Source organism: Dermacentor andersoni, chromosome 10 (assembly GCF_023375885.2).
Source record: "Dermacentor andersoni chromosome 10, qqDerAnde1_hic_scaffold, whole genome shotgun sequence".
NCBI classification, from domain to species: Eukaryota; Metazoa; Arthropoda; class Arachnida; order Ixodida; family Ixodidae; genus Dermacentor; species Dermacentor andersoni.
This window is the reverse complement of record NC_092823.1, coordinates 123,388,276-123,411,276: the sequence shown is the minus strand read 5'-3', so window position 1 is coordinate 123,411,276 and position 23,001 is coordinate 123,388,276. Positions and strand designations below refer to the sequence as shown.

The following is a 23,001-nucleotide window of genomic DNA, read 5'->3' as shown; positions in this document are numbered from 1 at the left end:
AGACGGTCAATTTTTGTCGATAACGCCGGACAACGCATTTTTCGACCCCAGGAGGCACTTAAGTCTTTCGCCCTACTAAAGTGCGCCACAATCTTGCGGGAAAGATGACCATCAGGGACCGCGAGATTCACTCAGCCATAGTTTGTTCGCACGAGACTGACTCTGGATACACCGTGCAGTACAACGGCGAAGACATCGAAAAGGACCTGTTCGAAGACGAAGACAACATTGCCACAGTAGCTGTGACCAGAGACGAGTACGGCGTCCATATGGTGCGTATAACATTTACAATTTCTATGCGCCATCGTGGGGCTTTGGTTCATGCTTTAGGCTCTGCACACGTGCTGCTCCTTTTTACGTGCGTGTTTTAATGTCTTGGCATTATGAGAGTCAGTATGGAAACATGTGTATGTAGGTGAAGTGTGGGAAGCCGGTCATGTCGTACAAGTGAAGAGGGAGTGAGATAGCATGCATATATATATATATATATATATATATATATATATATATATATATATATATATATATATATATATATATATATATATATATATATATATTCAGCTCCTGAACACCTTGCAATGTGGTGAACGCGGTTCAAATAATGGATCTAAGAGAGATCCGACTTAATGCTAACGCATTTCTCAAGCATTTACCGCTAATTCATTACTTTCTTTTTCGGTATTAGGAGTCTTTAAATCTCGTTTGCACTTCATAGAAAATTAATATTGTGTAATTGTTGGAATGCATGTTTAAAAACATGTATGCACGCTACTACAGAAGCCGACGTCCCGCATACCCTCGTGGCATGCTTGCTTTTCCTGTTCTATCTTCCTCGAGCGATGCTCTTGCTTTGCTTAAGAAATCCGGCTTCAATAAATTGGTGTCTCATCAGCGACACATACTACTCAGACACAACATGAACAAATGATTTACAAACGTGCGTGCTAAGCAGGAAAGCTTAAGATTTCTCCTCCAGGTGTTGTATTACATTCCTAATTGCAGGGCTACTACAAACACTTAAGGATCTTAACCCCTTATTGTAGTAAGATCAGAGTGTGGTGTCTTGACATTCGCGTTTCCTTTGATGTTGCAGTTTCTGTGTGTTGCGTTACAAATTCTTCACAGCCTTGATACGGGACATTTTAATCTTAGAAGCGCTGACGTGACTTTGTAGCATTTGAGCAATTCGCCAGCCACATGAGAACGGCAATACAGAAGTGTACACCTGTTTTGCTGTTCTTCCGTCTCTCGTAGAATGTGTTCTTCCGAGCCCCACCGTTTCACATTGATCATCCTCGTTCATGTATTTCCTGAAACCACATAGTTTGCATCATGATGCTGCTGTGAACATGTACGTTAGCTCCGAGGCAAATATCATTTACAGAACGCACGTTAAGTAGCATATTAGAAGAAGACATCAGTGAGGTCCTTATACTTAAAAATTGTAAGGAACTGAGCGGTTGCCAGAAGTGTCTTTTAGCGATGCACAGCCACGTCAATGTCCCTGCAGCAGAGCTACTTTGTTTGAAGTAAGAATAAAATATCTCTAAGCAATCTACCAGGATCTGTGCCTGTATTCGTGTAAACAGTTTTGTAACTGCGCAAACGAACGACCACAGAGAGACAGAGAGAGAGAGAGAGAGGGAGAGAGAGAGAGCCCACAAGGACAGGCGCAAATCTCTGCGATGCCATTAAGTTCTCTAATAGCATCGCAGGGGCACCACTACGGTATACCCGTTTAAGAGCAGCGCCAGCACAATTACGTCACTTTCACATTGTGAAACTACTAATAATGTTTTGCACTTTTTAACTACTTGAGAAAACTTAATATAAAAGGCGTGCGCGCTGTGAATGAAACGTTTCAATACGTTTTGCTTGCACGCTGGACTATCAAAGATGTTGAGGAATATTCACTCACAATTATAAGATGTGATTTGAGCAAATTTGACGATTGATGGCATGGGATCTATCTTTATAAACATAAATAAAATAATGCCGATACATATACACGGAAATATCGGCGACGCCGATGCCGATATTCCGCCTGCAGTGTCCATAAGAAGCGTTTCACTAACTCAAGTGGAACAATATTGAGAGTGCAATCGTGACTCCTCGCATATTTTTTTCCGCCCTCCAGAACGGACTGGTGGGCCCGAAGCACAGGATCGAGCCAATGCCGGTCGCAGGAAGATCGGTAGACGGCTTGGTTCCTCACAAGATCTACGAAATCGAGCAGCATGAAATGTTGGACAGAACTCTACGGCACACAGAGAAAGGTGGGCGAACTGTTCGGAAATTTGGTGAATAAGGAGAAGATGCAAGCAGCTAGGTTAAGCAGAACTAAAACTGAGCTGTAAAGAGAAATCGAAGAGAACAAACAAATCTTGTAAATATGCAGTGCGTCGTATTACGTACAGCGGCAATGTAGAAAGGATTACCACATGCTACCGGCAATGGGAGCGGCGAAAACGCGATACGGGGTACTGCAGCTGAGAACAAACCTAAATGGCAAGAAAACCATCTCGTTCACATGCACTCCTCCCACACGAGCTTATTTAGGTACAGTTGTGGCTTAGGATGTATTATTGTACTGTGATCGAAAATACAACCGCACTCCAGCTGTACTCACGGGCTCATGCCCAAGTATGCTGTCCCGGCAACCTGCAACCCGGTTCGGGTGTCACATACCCAAGCTGGCGTCAAAGAGATTCATTGAAGAGCGGCCCACATAACCAGTGACACATCGCCGTGCAAATGGTTCACATTTTTAGATTGCATGCAGTGTCTTCGGGATCCTACTACATGTTTTGGGTTGGACAGGGAGATAGCTAGATAGCCGGAAAGAAAACAATTCTGACAATGTCAAGAATGCTATTCGCATTAACAAATGAATAAGTACCGACTCACCCATTTTCCGGTTCCACTGCTGTACTTCCCGTCCAGTAACATCGGGTAAAAAAATGTAGTTTATGAATGACATTGATGCGTACATGTCCCGGTTTGTGAGATGCGGTGAATTCCAAGTTCTGAACGGGATGGCACGTGCAAAGAAGGGCTGAAGTGGTGAACCATGTGACTAACTGTGATTAAAATCTGTGACTAGCTCGTTGGCTGTGATTGATAATCTTGATCACTCCCAACGTGAAGAGTGTCCTGTATATTCTTTTAAATAAACTGAGTGCCTTCTTTTTTTTTACTGCGGTGAAATCACGAAAGGCGAAAAAAGGTAAGGCGAGACAGACAGGACAAGAGCTACGGACAACTGGGAACGTTTATTGGAAAAGTTTAGCTGCAACAGGAGAATGCGTGCGTGCGCCGAAGACATCCCGAAACGAAAAAGGAGAGCAGGCGCAAAAAAAAGGACATACGGCAAAAATTGCATACAACTCGTGCACGATTTCTTCATGAAACGTGGTAATTGGGAAGCATGTGTACACTGTAAACTGTACTTGCACACGACCGGTTTGGACAGCACTTAAGGAGTTTGAAATGAGGAGAAGGGTGCAACCTTGCTATACACTGCAAAAAGCTGCGGTTGATATCCGCGGTTGAAGAAGGCGGAAGGTGCAGGCCGTGGAAAAAACTAAATTAGAACGTGAGCTTTTAGAAGCGATGTTAAAAGTAATTTCTGAATCTGATATGTGCGTTAGCGTGGCTTCGGTGTCACGTTTAAACAAAGAAGCGCGAGTCATGGGTAGCTACAGCTAGGCTGGTTCATTCATTTCTGTTTTGTTTTTTATTCCACCTGTGACAGTTCTGCGCAGTTGACAGCGTACAGATGCTTCCAAATTAACCCGTTTCACGAAGAGATCGTGCAGGTGTTGTATGCCAATTTTTGCCGTATCGCCTTGCTTTATTTTTTGGGGGCCTACTCTTCTTGTTGCTCGTTTCAGGGTGTCTTGGGCGCATTGTCCTGCTGCAGCGGAGCTTTTCCCGATATACGTTCACAGTTTTCAGTAGCGCTTGTCCTGGCTGTCTCACCTCACTCTATCCCGTCTTTCGAAGTTGTCTGTAGTCAAATATGCATCACCAACAGGCCCAAAAATTCTACGCTTCTGAAATTGAGTGCCCACTAGGGTTTTCGCGCATACTGTCTTATTTACGTTGATTCCTACTAAAAGGATCTGATGCACCACGTAGTTTCTGAAGCTGTGCGTTCGATCGCGCACTTCGCTGACCGGCTGATGATGCAAGCGTGTGACGTCATGACACGATGCAACGCTTATTCGTTTCTTTCGAGAACTACGTTATCGCCGAACTCTTGAGCACTAACATAACAACTTCCGTCGTCGAATATGCGCACGCTTCGTATTGCAGAAGAAAAGCCTGTTATCAGCGAGCGGTGGAATCAGCAACCGACGAAAGTGCCGGACTCAGTTCAGATCGAACTATTCTTCGTTGCGGACGGACCACATCACAGACACTTCCCTTCAAACCAGGCAATGTTGCTGTACCTGTGCGTCATGACTAACTCTGTGAGTACCTCGTCGCGTGTACGAAACTTCCAGTGTACCAGCTCTTTATAGGTGTACCATATATATATATATATATATATATATATATATATATATATATATATATAGACAGACAGACAGACAGATGAAATGGGCTATCAAAAAAGTGTAAGAAAAGCTTGTCACTAGGACACCCATTTGCTTTAGTCAGAAATTTAAGTGTTTTACAGAATTTCATCAATTCATACGCACTTGCCATGCTTCAGCAAACTACAATTGGGTCAGCCGTTCACCTGATGTATTTGCTAGTCTTCGCTTTCTGCACCTGCTGCTGTAGTGCGAATAGAATGACAGGAAATCGCAAACGGAAAGAGAGAGGTCAACTTTTGTTATACGAACAGCTCTTTGTACGCTACCACCTCTGCTCAGCCCACTTTGGGTGTCCATTTTGTAACCTCACAAGGGGAAGAGGTGTGGGAGAGACGTTTCATCAAGGTACGCTTTTGAAACCCAAAATGACTCTCCTTCGTGGCTCAATAAGGCAGGCGATATAAATGCAGCAGAACGCGCTGAAAAGACCAACTCGTGGTGAAGCAAGTTGTTATATGTATATACATAAACCAAGTAAGAGTGTGACAGTACGTACGTTCTTAAGCATTTAAGCCGGAACTGATACGTTTTCGCGGACGACTCATGGCAGCTGGCGCCAAGCGAACGAAGAACACCACAATATACTTATTTCTTGGGTTTGCGACAGAAAAAACCAACACACATCATAGCTCCGGATTAAGTCCGACCATCATGGTATTCTGTAATACGTACCTAAGATCTGCGTAAACGAGTGCCTTTGAAGTTTAAGGCCATTGAGTTGCAGCCACAAGGGGCAGGGACTCGCACCCATGACCTCATGCTCGGCAGCAGAAACAACAACGAGAGCAAAAAGAAGACCACGCAATGTGCAGTCCTAAGTAAATGTCTCTATCGGAAGGAAACTGTACAGTGAAAACTGGCAGAAAAAGGTGTTTAAAAGATTTAACACCTCCAAGTGAATCACGAATGAACGATTATGCAAGCCGCATTTGCGCATGTAAAGTTTTAGGCGTGGTATGACACAGTGTAGAAGTGTCAACGACGTACTATCGCAACGAACATTCCAGGGCAACGCTAAACGTTTGCAACTTGTCGCATCGAGCGCAGGTTTCGAAATCTTTTTGCTGGCAACCTGTGGAGGCCGACAGAATTGGGCCGCAATGAGTTTAGGAGCGTATAAAGGGCCACGAATCTGCTAAGCCAGGTGTTGTTGGCTAAGCGCCGATCTCTCTCTCTCTCTTTTTTTTTGCAATATGGACGGCAGGTTCGCAAAGCAAATCTACAGCGTTCGAGAACCCACACGAAGGTCATTTTCATAGCGACACTTTTTTTGCTCACCTTCTGGGTATGACGTGGTCACTGCTGATGACTACTGCTGGGCCGGTCGGTATTTCGGCGGATATATTTGCGTGTATAGGTACTATACAAAGCTTATTAGCCAACGGGCCTTCATAACCCCTGTATTCTGACCGAAAAAGGTAGGTCATTAAGCCCACCTCTGTTCAGCGTCTTAAAAAAAAGCATAATAAATTCTTGCCTAGGACCAGAACATATGTTTTTGGCCCACGGGTATCTCTAAAACACGCCGCCCTCAATGTAATATATCATTGTATTCGACGCTTTCTTTGGTTTACTCGACTTTCTTTTTATTTAGTCATTCGCTATGTACCGCAAGGATACAAGAGGTACAAAATCCTTAAGCGTAGCTAGGTATGCGTCGTACCCATCATTCTGTCTCCGACGAGCGTCTCACGTCACATTCGTCCTTCTAACATCTCTGCGTAGATTTCTGAAATCGTGCGTCCACCCGACTTGGAGTTCGCATTGTGTCACTGCTTGTGACCGGTGCAGTACATAAAATAAGAAAAACATGCATTAGCTTAATAAGGTCCCAATTTTTAGTGGCAGATAAACGCAAACGTTGAATGAGATCACTAGTGTCATATTATGAAAGCGAACAACTGTCAGCACCACCATTAATTTGTACGGCATTTATTTAACGGCTTTACTAACCATTTGCATCACATGGATTCCCACACGTGCCTTGGATCATTATACTTTTGTTATTATAGTAATGAAAGGGGGAATAAACAAAGCGAAGCGACAAACTTAGAATTAATTTCTTTCAGATGACAGGTTGGCTACGCGGTACTCTATCAAGTGCAGACATCGCGGTGCGCAAGTACAAGTTACATATAACCGCCAGAAATTCGGCCGCGAAGGCAGGCGTTAAACCTTCTTTCTTCTACGACCGGTGGCATTTTCGCGCTTCTCGGTCCTATTACCCGTCCGACCTTGCGTTTTGTCTTCTTCAAATTTGCCGCGGAAACGTTTCCCCGTGTCAACTCCTCCCGTCGAATTCCAGCCATGCGTTTGTTCCCCCCAGAACGCGCATTGCTTACGCTTTTGAATATTCGCGACTCCGCTGATTGGTGTGCGTATATCGGTGTGCATCACTGGTCGAACGCGTACCTTCCAACTCTCGGCATTGCTTCTCAACAGGTGGGCCTCAGGTTCCGAGCAGCCAAGGATCCTCGGATATCAGTGATCGTCACCGGCGTCGAGATGTCCGTGGTAAGGGGATCACACTCTGAATCAAAAAAGAAAGAACGCGGTAATCTAGCATTCGAGGTCGACAGTGAACGCTCACAAAGGTCCCGCACTGCGATTAGGCAAAGAAACACGAACAACAAAGGGGGCACCCGTTTCTTACCCGCAATGGTGGCTTATTGGTTTGGCGTTTGCGTCACTATAACCATGCTGCTATGCACGAGGTCGCGGGTTGGGAATCCAGCCACGGCGACCGCATTTCGATGGGGTTGAAATGCAAAAAAGAAAAAGAAAAATGCTGGTGCATATACATAGATGTATAGTGAACGTTAAACAATCCCAAATGATCAAAATAATTAGGTTTTTCCCACTACACAGCATACCTCATATTTATATCGTAGTTTCTGCCACCTAAGACCCCCCAGAATTAAAGATTCCAGTTAATTTTGTTGTTTCTCTGCCTCTGCCCTTTTTTTGTAGCGTGCTTTTACAAGTTAACGACTAATTACCAACTCGCCCCAAATCACATCCCACGCTATGCTAGATTGATTTAACGTTAGCCCTGTAAATGTGCCTTGCAAATGAAGTTCATTCGTACATTCATCATTCTTTCTCTCATTTTTTTCAGACCGAACCATACGCCGATTTGTACCCTCAAAATACGAATTATATATACGATCACGGAACTCTGAACAAATTTAGGCAATACGCTTATAACAACACGCAGAAATACGATTATCCGGATGTCGTGTACCTTATCTCCGGGTATTCACACTTTCTGTATAAATGCAGATTTTTTTAGACTTTTACGTAGACGTTCTTGGCTTAAGCTCCTCAATATGTCATTTCTTTTTTCTTTTCTGGGCTACAACGAAGGCGCGACGTGTACGCAGTCCTCAATGGCCAAGCTACCGTAAACGGCTTGGGTGAGTAGTCTGTTCAAGACAATTAAATTTATTTATTTATTTATTTATTTATTTATTTATTTATTTATTTATTTATTATATAAGTGGTTTGACAGTGCAAAATTGAAACCGTGGTTATGAAAAATGCCGCAGCCAACGGTTCCCGATTGTTTTCACCCCTTCTAGCTCGGTAATGTACGCCTAAGAAGGGGGAGACGTTTCATTTCATTGTTTTTTTTTGCGTTAAAGCCCCATCCAAATACAGTCGGAGTAGTCGGGTATCGAACCGGCTACCTCGTTCTCAGTATCAGATTTTCATGTATCCACTGAGCCACTTCGGTGGGTTAAGTTAGGTTGCATAGATAGTGGCCACGTGCCACGCACGACGTGTCCACCTTGCAATCGAGCTGATACGCAAGACATTAGGCTTCTTTGTGAAAATATTGGAAATAGAGTGAATGTAGATAATTAAGGCAACAGTTGCATTTTTCTTTTTCGTTTCTTGCCACAGCCCCAGCACCAGTGTGTCAATGTGACGCCATGTCCGTCACTTCATGTCCGTGTATTACGTGCCATGTCATTCTCAACCTTGAAGAGAGAGAGAGAGAGAGAATCAACTTTTGAACTGAGCGCTTAGTGACGGTTGGTGCTCGCTGGCACCAGATGGGGTGGAACCTTATTCTCAGGTCCCATATGCGTCCAGCAGTTCCTGGCCCCTAGCCGCCAGCGCGAGCTGGGTCGGTAGGTCTGGGCTGGACAACAAGGTCTCCCATCGCTCGGGGGGGGGGGGGGGGGGTTGGGGCTGGGGAGACTGTGTACCAACTAGCCCAGCCGAGAGTTCTGCTCCTCCATCAAGTTGGCGGCTCCGCCCACGACGGGACCGGGAGGTGGCGACTTTCTGCGAAGTCGCGGGCCCTCTGGACGGCCTGTACTTGGCGCCTGAATTACGGTCGCTTGTACTGAAGCTCGGAGCCCGCGTTGTACGACCACAACAAAAATTTTGTTTTAATTTATCCGGTGCTGGGCAGCAACGAAACCGCGTCATATACGTTGAGGTACTCTCATTTGACTCTAGATTCGATCGCGTGCCACACGCGGTTCTCGCGGCGGCGCCGCTAGGTGGAGCAGCGTGTCCAGGGGGAAGCGCGAAAGAGCAGCCCGGCTACAGCAGACGCGTCACACTTGGCGCTTTTCGTAGGCAGTAGCAATACGGTGTGTCGTCACATTGCCTCAATGCTAATCGCATTGAGGCTATGCGATTAACACCGACAGTGATCCAGAGATGGTCTCTGCCATAGCTTTTCGCTTTCCTTTCCATCTTTCCACTTCCCCTTGCCCCTTTCCCAGTGCAAGGTAGCAAACCAAATGTCCGTCAGTCCGTCAGTCTGTCAGTTTGTCAGTTTGTCAGTTTGTCAGTTTGTCAGTCTGTCAGTCTGTCAGTCTGTCAGTCTGTCAGTCTGTCAGTCTGTCTGTCTGTCTGTCGTTTACCCGCATTTCGCATCTCATTTCTCCGATTCCTCACTATGCTGCCTCCTCATGTTGACAGCTGAGCCATGCACTTAGGTACGGTACAAATGACTACACACTTCTTGCCACAGCTGCAATAGGTGGTGTTCTACTAGTGTTCAACCAATTTCAAGGTTCAAATTGAAGACCCGCGATGACTCTCTCTCTCTCTAGGTAATAAAAGCCGATCTACAATACCATGCTTTTGCTGTCTGCAAGCGCCGGGAGCAATTCGGGAGCAGGAAACACGTCATTCGCGCAATCTTTTAGGAATCGCCTATTCACTCCGCTGAAGAATTACTGCCATACCGACCAGCATGCTTTGTGGTAGCGGCGGTGGGGCGAAACCCGTCGTGAAATCGGTCTGTTTGACAGCGCGGCATATGTTTATGCAATTTCTATATCGCGGATTGTGTGCCTCGCTGAACCACCCGTCATATATATTCCAGGGATCGGGTTCGTGTCCAGCGTCTGCACCAGCTCCTTTGTGGCACTCGGCGAAGACAAGCCGGGACTGTACACGGGCATGCACACGCTTACACACGAACTCGCTCACGTGTAAGCAATTCTTCCAAGTTTAAAAGCTGTAACGCATCGTGTGGGCATGTGATCTGCACTTCTTTGATCCCTCACAATCTCACCTATATAATGTAGCATGCCGAGATTGTCGTTAGCCTAACCTCCCTGCGGATACCATTAAATTTCTCTTTCTCTCCCCAGGATCAGTGCGTACGTGCTTACCTTATTCTCTATGCGCCATAATATCGGGAGTGTTCGCCAGTATTGATGTTGTACTAAGTCTCATGACAAACGACGAAGCCAATTGCGTTGTCTATTTCGACAGTGATATTTTGAAGTGCAGAGAAAGAAGGACAGAGAGGGACGTAAGCAAGGTCTCGCCCGGTTGGCTAGCCTAACGTGGGGAACGAGGAAAGGGGAAAAAGAAAGGCAGGAAGATAAAACGATTTAAAAAGTTTAGTGTGTAAGGAGGATAGTGTTCCGCGTATATTGTCCCCTCAAACCTTAGTTTAACTTAGACATTGTTTTAATTTTTTTTATCATCACCTACCAGCCCTTCCAACGCGCGGACTAGACCGATTTGTCCCGGCAAAGCGATGTCGAAAATGAACAAAACATTGTGCGTGCCACCGCAGTCACCACGCAGACTGCTAAAAACTGCAACTGCCGCTACAATTCGTGCCAGAGCCGGCGTAGCAAGTGTTGGCTCAAGAAAGCGCACGTATGGCATCTTTCTCGGGTATATAGCCACCGAATAGGAGGAGCTAAGCGAGTCGCGGAACGACCGCTTGTGATATTCGAATATAATTTTTTTGGTATTTAGTTAGAATATTTGCGTTTTTCCCCGCCGTGCCATAATCGAATGTCGCGTTGCGCAAATATTACGGTTAAAGTTAATAATTGAACGCACAGTGGACCGCGGGTGAGACCACGCGTACGCACATCCTCATGCCCACACAAAAGCTACTAGCGCTCCCTAGTTCAACCATAGGTGCAGTTTACTGCCCGAGGGAAATGTTATCCACTTTAATTATTAGAAAATTAGGTTGTCACGACCACACGTTGTCATAATATGAGACATTACGGTGACCTAGTTCGGAAATATCATGGTGGTGGCACCACACGCCTTTCACTATTACATGCTCTGCCGTCTTATCAAAATTCCGCCCCCTCAGATTTAAAAAAAATGTGTTACTAGAGTAGAGCAATCCACCAACGTATACTATAGAAAACTTTTTCCTCAATGTCCTCTGCAGTTCGAAAATTTATGCGCATATGAGACTCGATATAGCCTTCAACGCAAGACCACACATAAGGCACTGATTGGCGATCGTCAGTTAAACACCTCCAGCAAGTCGAGAAAGGGTGCTTTGTCATTTTTTTCACAGCTTTAACAGCCATAATAAGAAAATCAAGGTCTAGGACCTTCATTAAACACAAAAAAAAAGGGTTAGTCGAAAATATTATACAGGTACACCGTTAAGCAAAACATCTCACATTCGTATAACATATAACTACCTAATAAGAACCGACTTGAAAAGTTATATTGTCCTTTAGTTGTCTTCGGTGTCTAGCGTGTATACAATATTGATATATTTACGCAAACTAATAGAATGTAATTGAACGTAGCAAACGCTTATAAGAGGGTACGCTAAGAGAAGGATAAGAGAGCTTCAGTCCTTCGGAGATCTATTTCTCTCTGTGAATTCCATGAAAAGTCTGGGTTCGGAGCACGATGGGGAAGCACCTAAGAGTGTCGGACATCCGGGTGCCCTGGGCTGCCCGTGGGACAACGGGAACATCATGAGCTACATCGACAAAGGTCCCAGCCACCACCAGTTCTCAGCGTGCAGTTTGTTACAGATGCAGTACGTCCTCAGGTGAGTATACACTGAACATTTTAACACCCTTGTGGGTGTATAAAAGGTGTTCGGTGGTCCCACGGCTAGCACCCTCACGTTAAAGAGCAAGATTGAATCGTTCGCTCTTGAAAAAGCTTGCACCATTTGAGCTGTATCTTGTCCCACAATAGTCGTCATCTGTCCTGGCCGCATTTCCTTTCTTCAACTCTGCGAGCTCGGTACTTCCAAGTAACGAACGGCATGTGCGTTATCAGCGGGAGAAACCATTTTCGACAGGAAAGTAGCGAGCGCAACGTTTTCAAGAAAGGAAACGCAAGCAAAGCAGATGACGATTGCTGTTGTGGTACAAGTATACATCTCAAAGGGTGCAACTGTTTTAAGAGTGTTGTTGAGGTCAAACGAAGTTTGTTTGATTGCTGACTTCTTTGTGTCAAATGAAAATGATGATAGCTACGACAAACAACACGAAACGGGCCTAAAACATTTTTTCATAATAATTGCATGCTGTCGAATTATCTCGTCAGATATTTCTCCGCGACCCAGGTGGTCAAAATTAATACAGACTTTTCAACTAAGCCTTTTCTCATCGCACATGCAGTTGGAGCTTGTTGTCGTGCGCGATAATTTTTGTTTATAGCCGCAAAGCTGGGACAAACCCACGGGACAAACCAACACCATTATGGGTGTAAAACATTTTGAGGGTGTATATATACGGGCTTGGCAGATGATACGAACCTATAGCGAAGATACATTGCCTTGCACACGTGGTTTGCGCGCGGGAAACGTGAACATGGGCAAACCCAGCCGAGTGAGCTTGTCACGCGGGATCAACACTGTGCCCGTCCTGCAGATAGTACGAAACAGGCTGACGCGATGAAAGAGAGGCCATCCTATGGGCGCCCTGTGGTGGCCACGGTTTGAAGTACGCTTAATGAATTTAGCACCACTAGTAGTAATTGATAGTTGCTAATTTATTTCACTGGTCGACTCAATGGATACTTCATGTCGCTTCCGTCGTCTTGTCGGGCTTCAATACATCAAGAAACGTTGCCCGCGCACTGAACCATACTCGTCGCGCGTGGGTTACTTGATGGACGAGTTCATGCGTGCTGCGACTGTCGCGGAAGCAGCGCAATTACGCAACAAAAGAAGACCTAAGCAATCCCGTCTCTTTCAATCGATCAATCAGTTCATCAAGCAGTTCAAGCACTCTTTATTGTTCCTTGCAGGTGTATAACATCCTATTTTTGTACAAGCACAACCGTAGAACCACTTCACTTCTTCCATTTCTTAACACATGGCACTATCAAGAAAGTGCAAAAATAATAATATAATAAATATAGATACGCAACAATAGCTTTTCTTGGGCACGGAATAGATTACCAAATACGTGCAAACATTCCCCCCCCCCTTTTTTTTATTCCTCGCAGTCTTTGCTCTGTCAGTCCCTGTCGATTTATTGTGCCCGGTGATCAAATAGGTTTTGAATACGACAGAGCTCTGCTGCCGCCTTTGATAGCGCGGAGGACAGTGCTGCGGGTGCTTAAATGAGGTGCATCGCTTCCGTTCCTTCTCCCTTTCATTTTCCTTTACTGCTCGCTTATCCTTCCTCCAGTGTAGAGTGCAGGTGCAACGTGGTTAACCGGTTAACCTACCAGCCTTTCCTTTTCTTTCTTTTTATTTCTTTCATAGAAAAAAAAATTATAAGCATAGAAGCCCAGGAAACAGAATTTTCTTCCTTTGTTGTTTCCAAGCATGAGCGCGTCTTATGAATAAGGGGCATAAAAAGCGCACATAAATTACTGTTCACGGAGAATCAATTAAGTGCCGTAGAGCTCAGAGAGCTATTCCCTGTTTCTTGAAACGTGTCCAGGTGTACAAACTCTTTTTTTTTTTCACAAAGAAGGTAGGCGTATACAAAGCGTTCAGACGACTGTGAGAAATCTCTCGTTGCTGGTCATGTTGTGGGCACTCAGGGAGACGGGGAAAGTGTGTACCATTGCGTCGGCGTCTTTGACTGACCAGTGTCCGTTTCATTTCAGGAGAGCGGGACCGATTTGCTGGGCCGTCAGAAGCACGGGATACGTGGTGCAGGCTACATACCCCGGCATGATAGTCTCTCAGTTGGCATACTGCAGAGAGGTGGTACACGACGCCACCGTGACCATCGAATCGTACAGTGTAAGACAAATATTTCGTTGCCGCCGCCTGCGCTGCATCGTTTTCATATCTGCCGCAAGTCCAAGCCCAATGTATACGTCTAACTGCACGTAGCGTATGAGCGACAGTTAACCACAACCAGGAACAGCGTCGCAGGTGTTGGCAACTTTAAAGGCTGTTTTGCGCCAGAGTACACAGAACTCTTACAGCCAGGAGCATTTAGTCGCACCGTACCAACAAGCGAAGCCCCATTTACATCATTAAGTAAAGTATAATTCACTCGTTCATTAGTTCGTTTATCGAAAGTGCTGTTGCGCCCTACTTATCCATGGCGTGAAGGTTTCGGTGCCCTTGCATAATCGTTTTAAAGTTATTTGCTTATGCCTTGCTGCGTCTTGCCGTGGACAGTCGTGCGCTAATAGGTCGCGCCGAGTTTGTTCTAGTTATGCAAGGCGTCATAAAGAAGCTCGACAAGTGCGTCGACGAGTGGGCCTCTTTGTACCCTAGTTATGCCGGAGTGTTGAGAAACTTACGTACGTTCCGTGGCGCATCCAGCCACTCATCTTAAGTGGGAAAGGGGGGTGGGGGCGGGGACGGTTGCTCGAAGTGAGCCCAGAATACGACCCGAGCCAGCAACATAATAGAGTGTCGTGATTGTCATTCCTCTTGCTCAGTCCTAAAAACGTGGTTCGCGTTTCGAGGACACGCCCGAGGACGACGACAATCGCGCCTCGGGCGTGCCATCCTCAACTCCTCATTGTTGTTCGTTGTCATCGTCGTCGCCGTTGTTGTTGACGCCGTCTCAATTATCGCCATATTGTGTGGCATTAACGTTGTCTTATAAGTGGCCGTGTGGAAATATTTTCTATTCCCCTTTCCCTTAGCCCCAGCGTAGGGTAGCAAACCGAACCTGCGACTGGTTGACCTCCCTGCCTTTCGTCTCCTTGTTTTGTTACTCTCTTTAAATCTAAGTTTTTGCCTACTTTCTCGGCTGGTGGGTGCTGGCTCCTAGGTGCTGCTTGGTCGGTTGGTCCGTCGGTGTCTCGGCGGATATATTTGGGAATATGTATATGAAGGTGCAGTCTGGCAGGATTGTCCGGTACCGGGCATAGTGCAAACCTGCACTGGATCTAGTGCGAACCGCGGCGCGTCCCGGGGTGGCAGGTGATGTATGTAAGCGCGGAAGTTAGCTCCAACACAGACACGCATTCGACGTCATGCCATCGTTGTCCTTCTGTCGTCGTCATTTCATCGCCTTCATTCCGCTGTGATCATTCCTTTATCGTCATGCCATCGTCACTGTACAGCCGACTTCATGCTCGCGTGACCCCTGCGTTGTCATTCGTCGCCATCACGCTGTCGTTGTCATGACGTCACGACGTCGATCATCGTCATTCCATCGTCAACTCACCGCCGTCAACACGCCTCCGTAATCGTGCTGACATCGTTCCATCGTTGCGATGCCATCACCGTTGCCATGCCATCATCGTCATTGCGTCATCGTCGTTATGCATTCGCGTTCTTACCATTGTCGTGATGCCGGGGGGATCAGTCCATATATTGTCGTCATTCAGTCGTCGTTACGCTCTCGTTGCCACGTTGTCTTCGCCACGCCATCGCCGTCACAGCATCGTTGTCACGCCGTCGTCGTCATACCATCGCCATCATTCCAGAACCCAGAATCATAATCTCATTGTCATTATGCCACCACCGCCATACCATCGTCGTCATTCTAGCGTCGTCATTCATTCCTCGTCATTGCCTCGTCGTCATAATGTCGTAGTCATGCCATCATGGAAGTTCAATTGTCGCCATTCTGTCGTAGTCATGCCGTCGTCTTCGCGCCATCGTCGTCACTTAGTTGCCACCATGCCGTTGTTGTTCCATATTCATCATTCTAGTCATCGTCACGCGTGGAATCCGCATGTACGAGCTCCGCAGCTTTGATCTATAGGCGTTTACCACTTAAAATGTGCTGTATACTTACAAATAGTCGCTAAACATGAAAAAACCTGCGTTCTCCGCAAGCCCAAATGAAAGCTTCGCTTAAACCAATTTCACCAGTGCGTCTAATTTACATCTTTTATGTGACTAATTAACGCTTTGTGGTCAAGTACCAACCGCCACGTGTTTGACGTGGAGTCGTACCAAACCTAACTTCTGTCTGCCTCACCCACCCACCCCCGTTCCCTTGCCTTTTGTTTTTAAGGTCATCGAAACAACTTGCAAAGTTCGCTGCGTGTTCTACAAGCTTGAAAGGGTGTTGCGGAACAGCTACTACAGCTACGAAAAGCGACGTTTCTACATGGACGGCAACGCTTTAGACTACACGACCTGTGGCGGCAATAAGGTAACTGAAAACATTGCTCCTGTTTCATCTACTCGTCGCCTGTGTGTGCGTGCTTTGTCTTCGCTACTTGGAAGCTGCAGCGCTCTTTCCTGCTGCTTACTACAAGCCGACTATCATTTTAGCTTAGTGCCTGCTGTCAGCTGCGATGAAAAGAAACTTATTCTAAATAAGCACAAAATATAAGGTTCAGAAAATCTGTGGGAGTTAACCTTGGAATCTCTATTAATGCAGGGAAGTACACCCGTCAGCAAAAGTATACGAACCAGCGAATGCGCAACAAAGCCTATTTTTTCCTCAGTTCGTGAATACAACTTGAAATTGAGGACTGCAGTCCAAACTTGGAAATGTGAACTTTCCAGTCTACTCGTCAATTCCACTTTACGCATGCTAAATGCAAATAAATTTAGTTTATTCGGGTGCCCTGTGGTCCGTATACTTTTTCTCACGGGTGTACGTGTAACAAACGTTAGAGAAAGGAATTACTGCTTCAGTAAAAAAGAAAACAGAAGACAAGAAAGAAGAATTGGATCCTCTTTTAGAGGAATTGGCCATAACAAAAAAAATTACCGACGATTACGTTACTTCCTAATGCGAAATTTGAGCGCAGCAAATAAGCTGTTTCACCTTTTCGATAGATTGAGGCAAAGAAATCGAGCAACACATGTATGCGCTATCACAGAATTTTTTTTTATTTTTCACACGTATTCCTTTAACAAAGACTCCACTAACAGTTCTTGACAGTCATGAAGGAAGCTTTGTGGTCGGAGAAATAGACTGATATATGTTCGACTTGGTACAGCAATGCTTGATTCTCAAAGACGAGATCTATACAAGTGCCTCGCGAGGTTGTCACAGCCGTGGGACGCGTTACGAGCGAGAGGAACGGGATGTTCTCCCGCATAAGTGTTAGGAAATTGCTGTTTGTCTTTATGTCAAGCCGCCACCGATCTGGCTCTCTGATTGCCACCGCACAGGGCGAACGGCAGCGGCAATTTCGGCTCGGGCGGTGCACATATACAGATCCGCCGCCACCGATCTGGCTCTCTGATTGCCACCGCACAGGGGTTGCATTGGAGGAGGAGCGAAGAAAGGAATTAAGTTCGAGCCGGCGCTTTGACAACCGGAGACTCGCAGGAAGAGGGGGGAGGGGGGCAGCGTGTACACCCAGCGGCAAACGATGGGGGCAGAAGCGCGCGCAGCAAGCGGACAACACGATAAAGGGAGGAGGGAAGAGATAGCAGCGACTGACTGATGCCGCTGACGCCGATAGTGAGTCAACCCCAGCTGCGGAGTTGGTTTCAGGGACAACGCCGCCGATGCCGCCACAAACAATATGATACCCTCGCTTCCGCAGCGCTAAGAACCAGGTCTAGCCGTGGGAAGGTGGTCACGTATTCGTCGACGTGCCGGGGCCTACGTGAAATAACCGGCGCGTCGGCAACTGAAGAGCACCCTATCTGCCACACAAGAACAGGGGGGGGGGGACCCTTTCCTCCTCTTTCTGCATGGCGGCGACGGTGTTCTATGCAGTCACGTTATCTTGACTCTCTAGCGGCGTCAGCGGCATCCAGCGGTATCAGTCGGTCGCTGCTAGCGCTGGGGGGATGAAAGGGGGGCGGAGCTGGTTACGAGGCCGACGACAACGCCGACGACGACGCGACACCCAGGAACGGACGCCAAAGAGCTGCGCTCTAAAAAAGTCAAACGTGTATTCTAAGAAGCAGTGGTAGCCTACGCTGCACATTTCCAAGTACAAGTTCATAAATGTGCAGTTCTCTTATGCGAACACTTTCGCTCGAAAGGTGAGGCAATGACAGCGACAGGAAGCATGCGAGACCTGTTCTGCTGAACAGCGTAAATAGCACCCCGCAGGCTACCAGACGTCAGAAGTACATCAGACGCGACGGATAGTCCATTTATGACCTGCGAGGTTCGCACTCCGGCAGACCAGCGCGCCAATCTCAGAGGCCATTATTGATTATTGGCGAAACTGCGTCGTTACCACATAGCGCACTTTTCGCGAACGAAAACACGTCGCCTGCCAAGCGACCGCGCAGACTCCAAAGCACCCGCACGAAGGAAATGCAAACGCGGCGCGGACTCGTCGTGCATCCTCATGCCTGATCACGCTCATCCAACAGCACACAGCGCTGCCCGAGTTGCAGGATGAGAGCCTCGTTATAGGTGACTAAGTCCAAGGCTAATGTTGGATCGCGACAGTGGAAAACAAGAAGGTTGCAAGATACGCGTGTGTCCAAACAGAAAGCGCAGGCCATCCGCCGCCCCGACTGCCCGCCGAGGTGTTCTTCCAAACTGATACGTGGAGGGCAACACTTCCTGGTGGCGTTGTCCGACGGTCCCCCTTTGAGTTGTCGTTGTTGTTGCCTCAAACATGGCTCGTACCCACAGGGGGGATTGGCCACACTGGTTTGATCGAAAAATGCATCTAATGAAATATGAGAAGGGGGCAAAGGCATACATTCAAAACGAAGGAATAGGCAAAAAAAAGCGCTAGCAGAAATTTATAGAAGGCCTATATATAAATTTAGGATAAGATGAAAATAAGATAAAGCGCCCCACAGCCGGTGCCCTAGCAGAGTGCGGACCGCCTCACGATTCGTCGTCTTCTTCTTATCATTATTATTATTATTATTATTATTATTATTATTATTTTCATTCTTCTGAAGCGCGGTTGGGTCGAACAGTCCCCTAGTCTGCTTGATTTTATCAGGTTTTACGACATCTATCGCTTTCTAGCCGTTTGCCTATCTGACCTCGACTTTTCTCACTTAAAACCTGTGTCACTACACCGTACCTTTACCATGGCTCCGGTTCTATCAATCGCTTCCCTGCTTTTTTTTTCCACCAATACTCTAGCCGTTGCACTTATCTCGACTGACGACCAGTTAATCTGTCTTCTATCCTAACGCTTCTGGAAAGTGGGCACTTCCTACAGGTCTCGCTGGATGAATATCTTGGCATCCCATTACAATGTGCCGAGTCAATGCCGTTTTTTTTTTTTTTTTTGCTGCACTGACATGCCTCATCCTGTGGGGTATATTTGCTCCGTTATATTTTGTTTTTGTTTTTCTCACGCAGCCAGCGCGGGCCTCAAAAAGCAATACATTCACCTTTGTGTTACCATAGAGACTTTCCCCCCGGATTTTTCTTTCGTTTCCATTTTCATGGGATAACGGCAAAGTAGCGTCATCTCGCGGGGATGCTCGGAAATTAACGTGATGAAGATTCCGTGACGTACGGACGAGGAACAGATTTCTGGGGGAGCTCTGCATAAAACATATTCGTGTAAAAAAAAACAATTTAGAAAGAGAACCTGGGGTTCAACATAGACAACATATGCTCACAGAGCGTTATTAGAGGTGAACTGGAACAAAATTTCGGGCCACATGAAAAGCCTAGTTTCAGATATTGTACCGGGTACCGTCGAGGGACCCTGTGGTTTTTCTCTAATTCAATAAAGTTCTCCTCTCTATCTTGGCATGGCCTGCGTGGTTAGTCGCCGCCAGTGGCCCGCTGAAAAGTCTCGCGGGCGACGGTTGGGACTTACGTCAAGTCCGTACACCCGTGCACGTGCCTTTTACTTGGGTGCTATTAAAAGTCTGCTGATAAAAGATCGACAGTTACCAGACCTGCAGTGCAGCTTTGCCTGGATTTCTCCAGACTATACAACTATGCCTAGACTAGACTATGCCTAGACTATACAACTCATTCATTACCAATTTAGCCAAAGCGAAGTTTGGTTGCCGTTAGCTTTTAAATATAGAGGTAAGAGGACGTGGCACGTATCACGCATGAGGCGTGCGAAACCGCAACTCATCACTACCCAGCAGAAGCGTACTACAACATACATGTATTCTTCTGTGTCCCTCCAAGACAGTCCGCACTTAATTACGTACGTGCGGGCCAAGCTGCGTACGCTTTGCAGCTTCATACTGGTGCTGGGAAGCTCAAGGGCGTTATTTCACCGTCACGCGGACAAAGTAAATAGCATTACATGTCTCACGTCTTAGTTCTGAAAACCGTTCGTAGAGTGCCTGTAATTAAAGCTGAGTGCCTTTAGTGATCCACAGATTTCCGACAGATTTCCGACAGATTTCCGACACGCTTGAATGCGTACTATCGTTTCCAGTGCGTGCGTTGAGGGAAACTTTCAGATGACTAACGACAAATGTACAACAAAATTGCAGTGACTGCTTTAAAATTACTTTTTGAGCATACCTTATAAGAGATCAGAATTTTAAAAAACTTTTCACATAAGATGGCTTCAACCGAGAACCGCGACCCTGCTTTACTCTTCGTTATTCACTTCTGACGTAAACTTAAGAACGCAGTTGGTAGTACTGAAAGAAAAATTGAAGAGCTTAGCTTGAAGAACAGTAGGGTTCATTGTTAAGGCACCGCGAAATTAGTATTTCAGGCACGATTACAGCTCGGCTTTGACACGAAGGCGTTGGTGATGATTTCATCTCAATATACGTCTACTTAAAGCATCACATGAAGCTTTTCTTTCCTATTATGGTGGAATGAAAAGTAATTAAGTGTTCCATTTTATGGTGGACCATACTCTATGTTTTGCTTTCGAACCTGCTCAGCTACAAGAAGAGTAAAGTTATTGAAAGACTGAAGGCGATGGTGTGAGCAGGACACGATCGTGAATACACTTGCGGGATTACATCCGTCACGAATATGCCCGCCCTGTAATCTGGCGTTCCTGGGAGCGAAATGAAATTTTGCTGAACGACAGTACCGATTATGTCTCTTTTCACTCCTCTCTGTTTTCTTTTTTTATCAGGTTTGCATACAAGGCATGTGCGTAGCGAAGCCTAAAGAGCCAGCGGCGCCACCGACTAAGAAATACCAGCCCGTCACGGTCAACTCTTCGACCAGAGCCCCCACTATACCCACAGCTATGACCACTCCACGATGTCCTCCCTGCAACTGCAGCACCACAGCACTATCTGGGCAGAAGGTGCGCTATCCACGAAGAAGGACATGAATGCAGAGCAAGGAATCGCGACCGTAGACTCGGCAGGAAAGGATAATTCACATAACACGTCGATTAATAAAGACGGTAGCTGAGAACAATAAACGGACAATAATAGTAAGAATTCCGATTTCTCAGAATACTCTTGGCCTTTGGCGAATACATAGCGAGTGCCTTCCTAGCAAGAAAGCCAAGTTAGAATATCAGTCCGTCCCGAAGCAACTGTATAGAACATGAGACATGTCGCATGCAATGTAAAAGGCAATGAAAACATCTTGAAGGTGTTCACAGCACATACATACTGAGAAAAAGGATCAGGCAGAGTGAAAGATACCTAAGAGAGTGAAACTGTAGCTATTCCTAAGTATAAGTGCGCACTGGAAACCTTCGAGTTGCATCGTTACCAAATCAGTCAAGCTTCAACCTTCGCACGTAATGAAAACAGCTGGTGACTTGTAGTTGAGGATGGTTCGTCCTCGAGAAAGCTGAGCGGCTTATCCTGCTCTTTAAAACAAACAAAGCGCTCCAACATGCTTCCAAGCACGTTACATAGCGTTCGCATGTCATCCTATTGTCATTTTTTACACATAGCGAGAGCAACAATAGCTCCATAAGCTGTAGCTGAGTATACAACACGATACACATATTCCCACATGGTAACTGCAGAAGTTGCAACAATGCAGTATAATGCGAGGCCTACTGTTTAACAACCTGCTGACGTGCCCTCGTTTTCTATAGCCCCTATCGTACTTCTTCAATGGTATGGTTATAATTAACAAGCCCAACGCGATGCAGTAACAACCAGCTGTTATGGGTATACTCACTCGCCACACTGTGGCACTTTTCTCGCCAGCGTTACCACAACCGGTGACCGAAATCCTTCGCAATTTGGCAGGCTTTCAAGCCGGCGATGACAACATAACCGCTTCGCTAACCATCATTCGAAGACTTGCGCTGACAATCCATTCTAAGATTTCTTTCTTTTTTTTCCCGTTGTCTTTCTTTCGCGTTTTTGCCAGCGAATGATTGCATGCTGCGTCATGTAAGAAGCCACGATTCTTTCCCTGCGTTAATTTTATCGTTTTAGTTAACGATCCACCACTTCTTAATCCGACAGCGTTATACTGAACACTAATCAGGTTTCGCTGTTTGCGTCTGCAGAGAGTAAGGCGGGCAGATCATGGGGGCAGTGTATTCAGAAGTAAGCATTCTCCCCCTCCACCCTTGCTCAATTTATTCCTCACGAAATATTCTTCTCTATAAGCATGGCATTTCACAGACACAAATGTTTTGATACACCAGATAGCATCAAGAATAACCCTATTTATCGCAATTTTGATTTTATTTGATGGTGCCCACAAAGCATCCGCGAGTAGAAAAGTTCGCTGGCAGATTGCTCCTACGATGCTATCCCTCCCAAATTTTATCTAAGTTATGTCTCATGATTATCAAACGACGCACAGTGGAATACACCGTAGAGCTGCAAAGCGCAAATAACATAAGCATGCTAGCTTTCCACACCACACCTAATTACCTCCTTCCTCATTATCACTCTGCTCACGCATCAACGTTGATATGCCCAACGCCCTGCATCAAT

The 23,001-nt window shown here is 46.2% G+C and overlaps 1 protein-coding gene across 1 annotated transcript in view; it reads left to right on the top strand.

The window, feature by feature from the left end:
• The window catches only part of LOC126544922 (venom metalloproteinase BumaMPs1-like), a 33,741-nt gene extending 12,213 nt beyond the window's left edge, over window positions 1–21,528 (top strand). The window contains exons 3-13 of the mRNA XM_050192471.3: window positions 180–272; window positions 2,141–2,279; window positions 4,321–4,478; window positions 7,050–7,121; window positions 7,726–7,862; window positions 7,974–8,023; window positions 9,958–10,066; window positions 11,746–11,907; window positions 13,932–14,070; window positions 16,259–16,399; window positions 21,213–21,528. Of these exons, the coding sequence (XP_050048428.1) occupies window positions 180–272; window positions 2,141–2,279; window positions 4,321–4,478; window positions 7,050–7,121; window positions 7,726–7,862; window positions 7,974–8,023; window positions 9,958–10,066; window positions 11,746–11,907; window positions 13,932–14,070; window positions 16,259–16,399; window positions 21,213–21,416 (1,404 nt within the window). The 3' untranslated portion in view covers window positions 21,417–21,528. The remainder of the gene's footprint in view (window positions 1–179; window positions 273–2,140; window positions 2,280–4,320; window positions 4,479–7,049; window positions 7,122–7,725; window positions 7,863–7,973; window positions 8,024–9,957; window positions 10,067–11,745; window positions 11,908–13,931; window positions 14,071–16,258; window positions 16,400–21,212) is intronic.
• The last annotated feature ends 1,473 nt before the right edge of the window (window positions 21,529–23,001 follow it).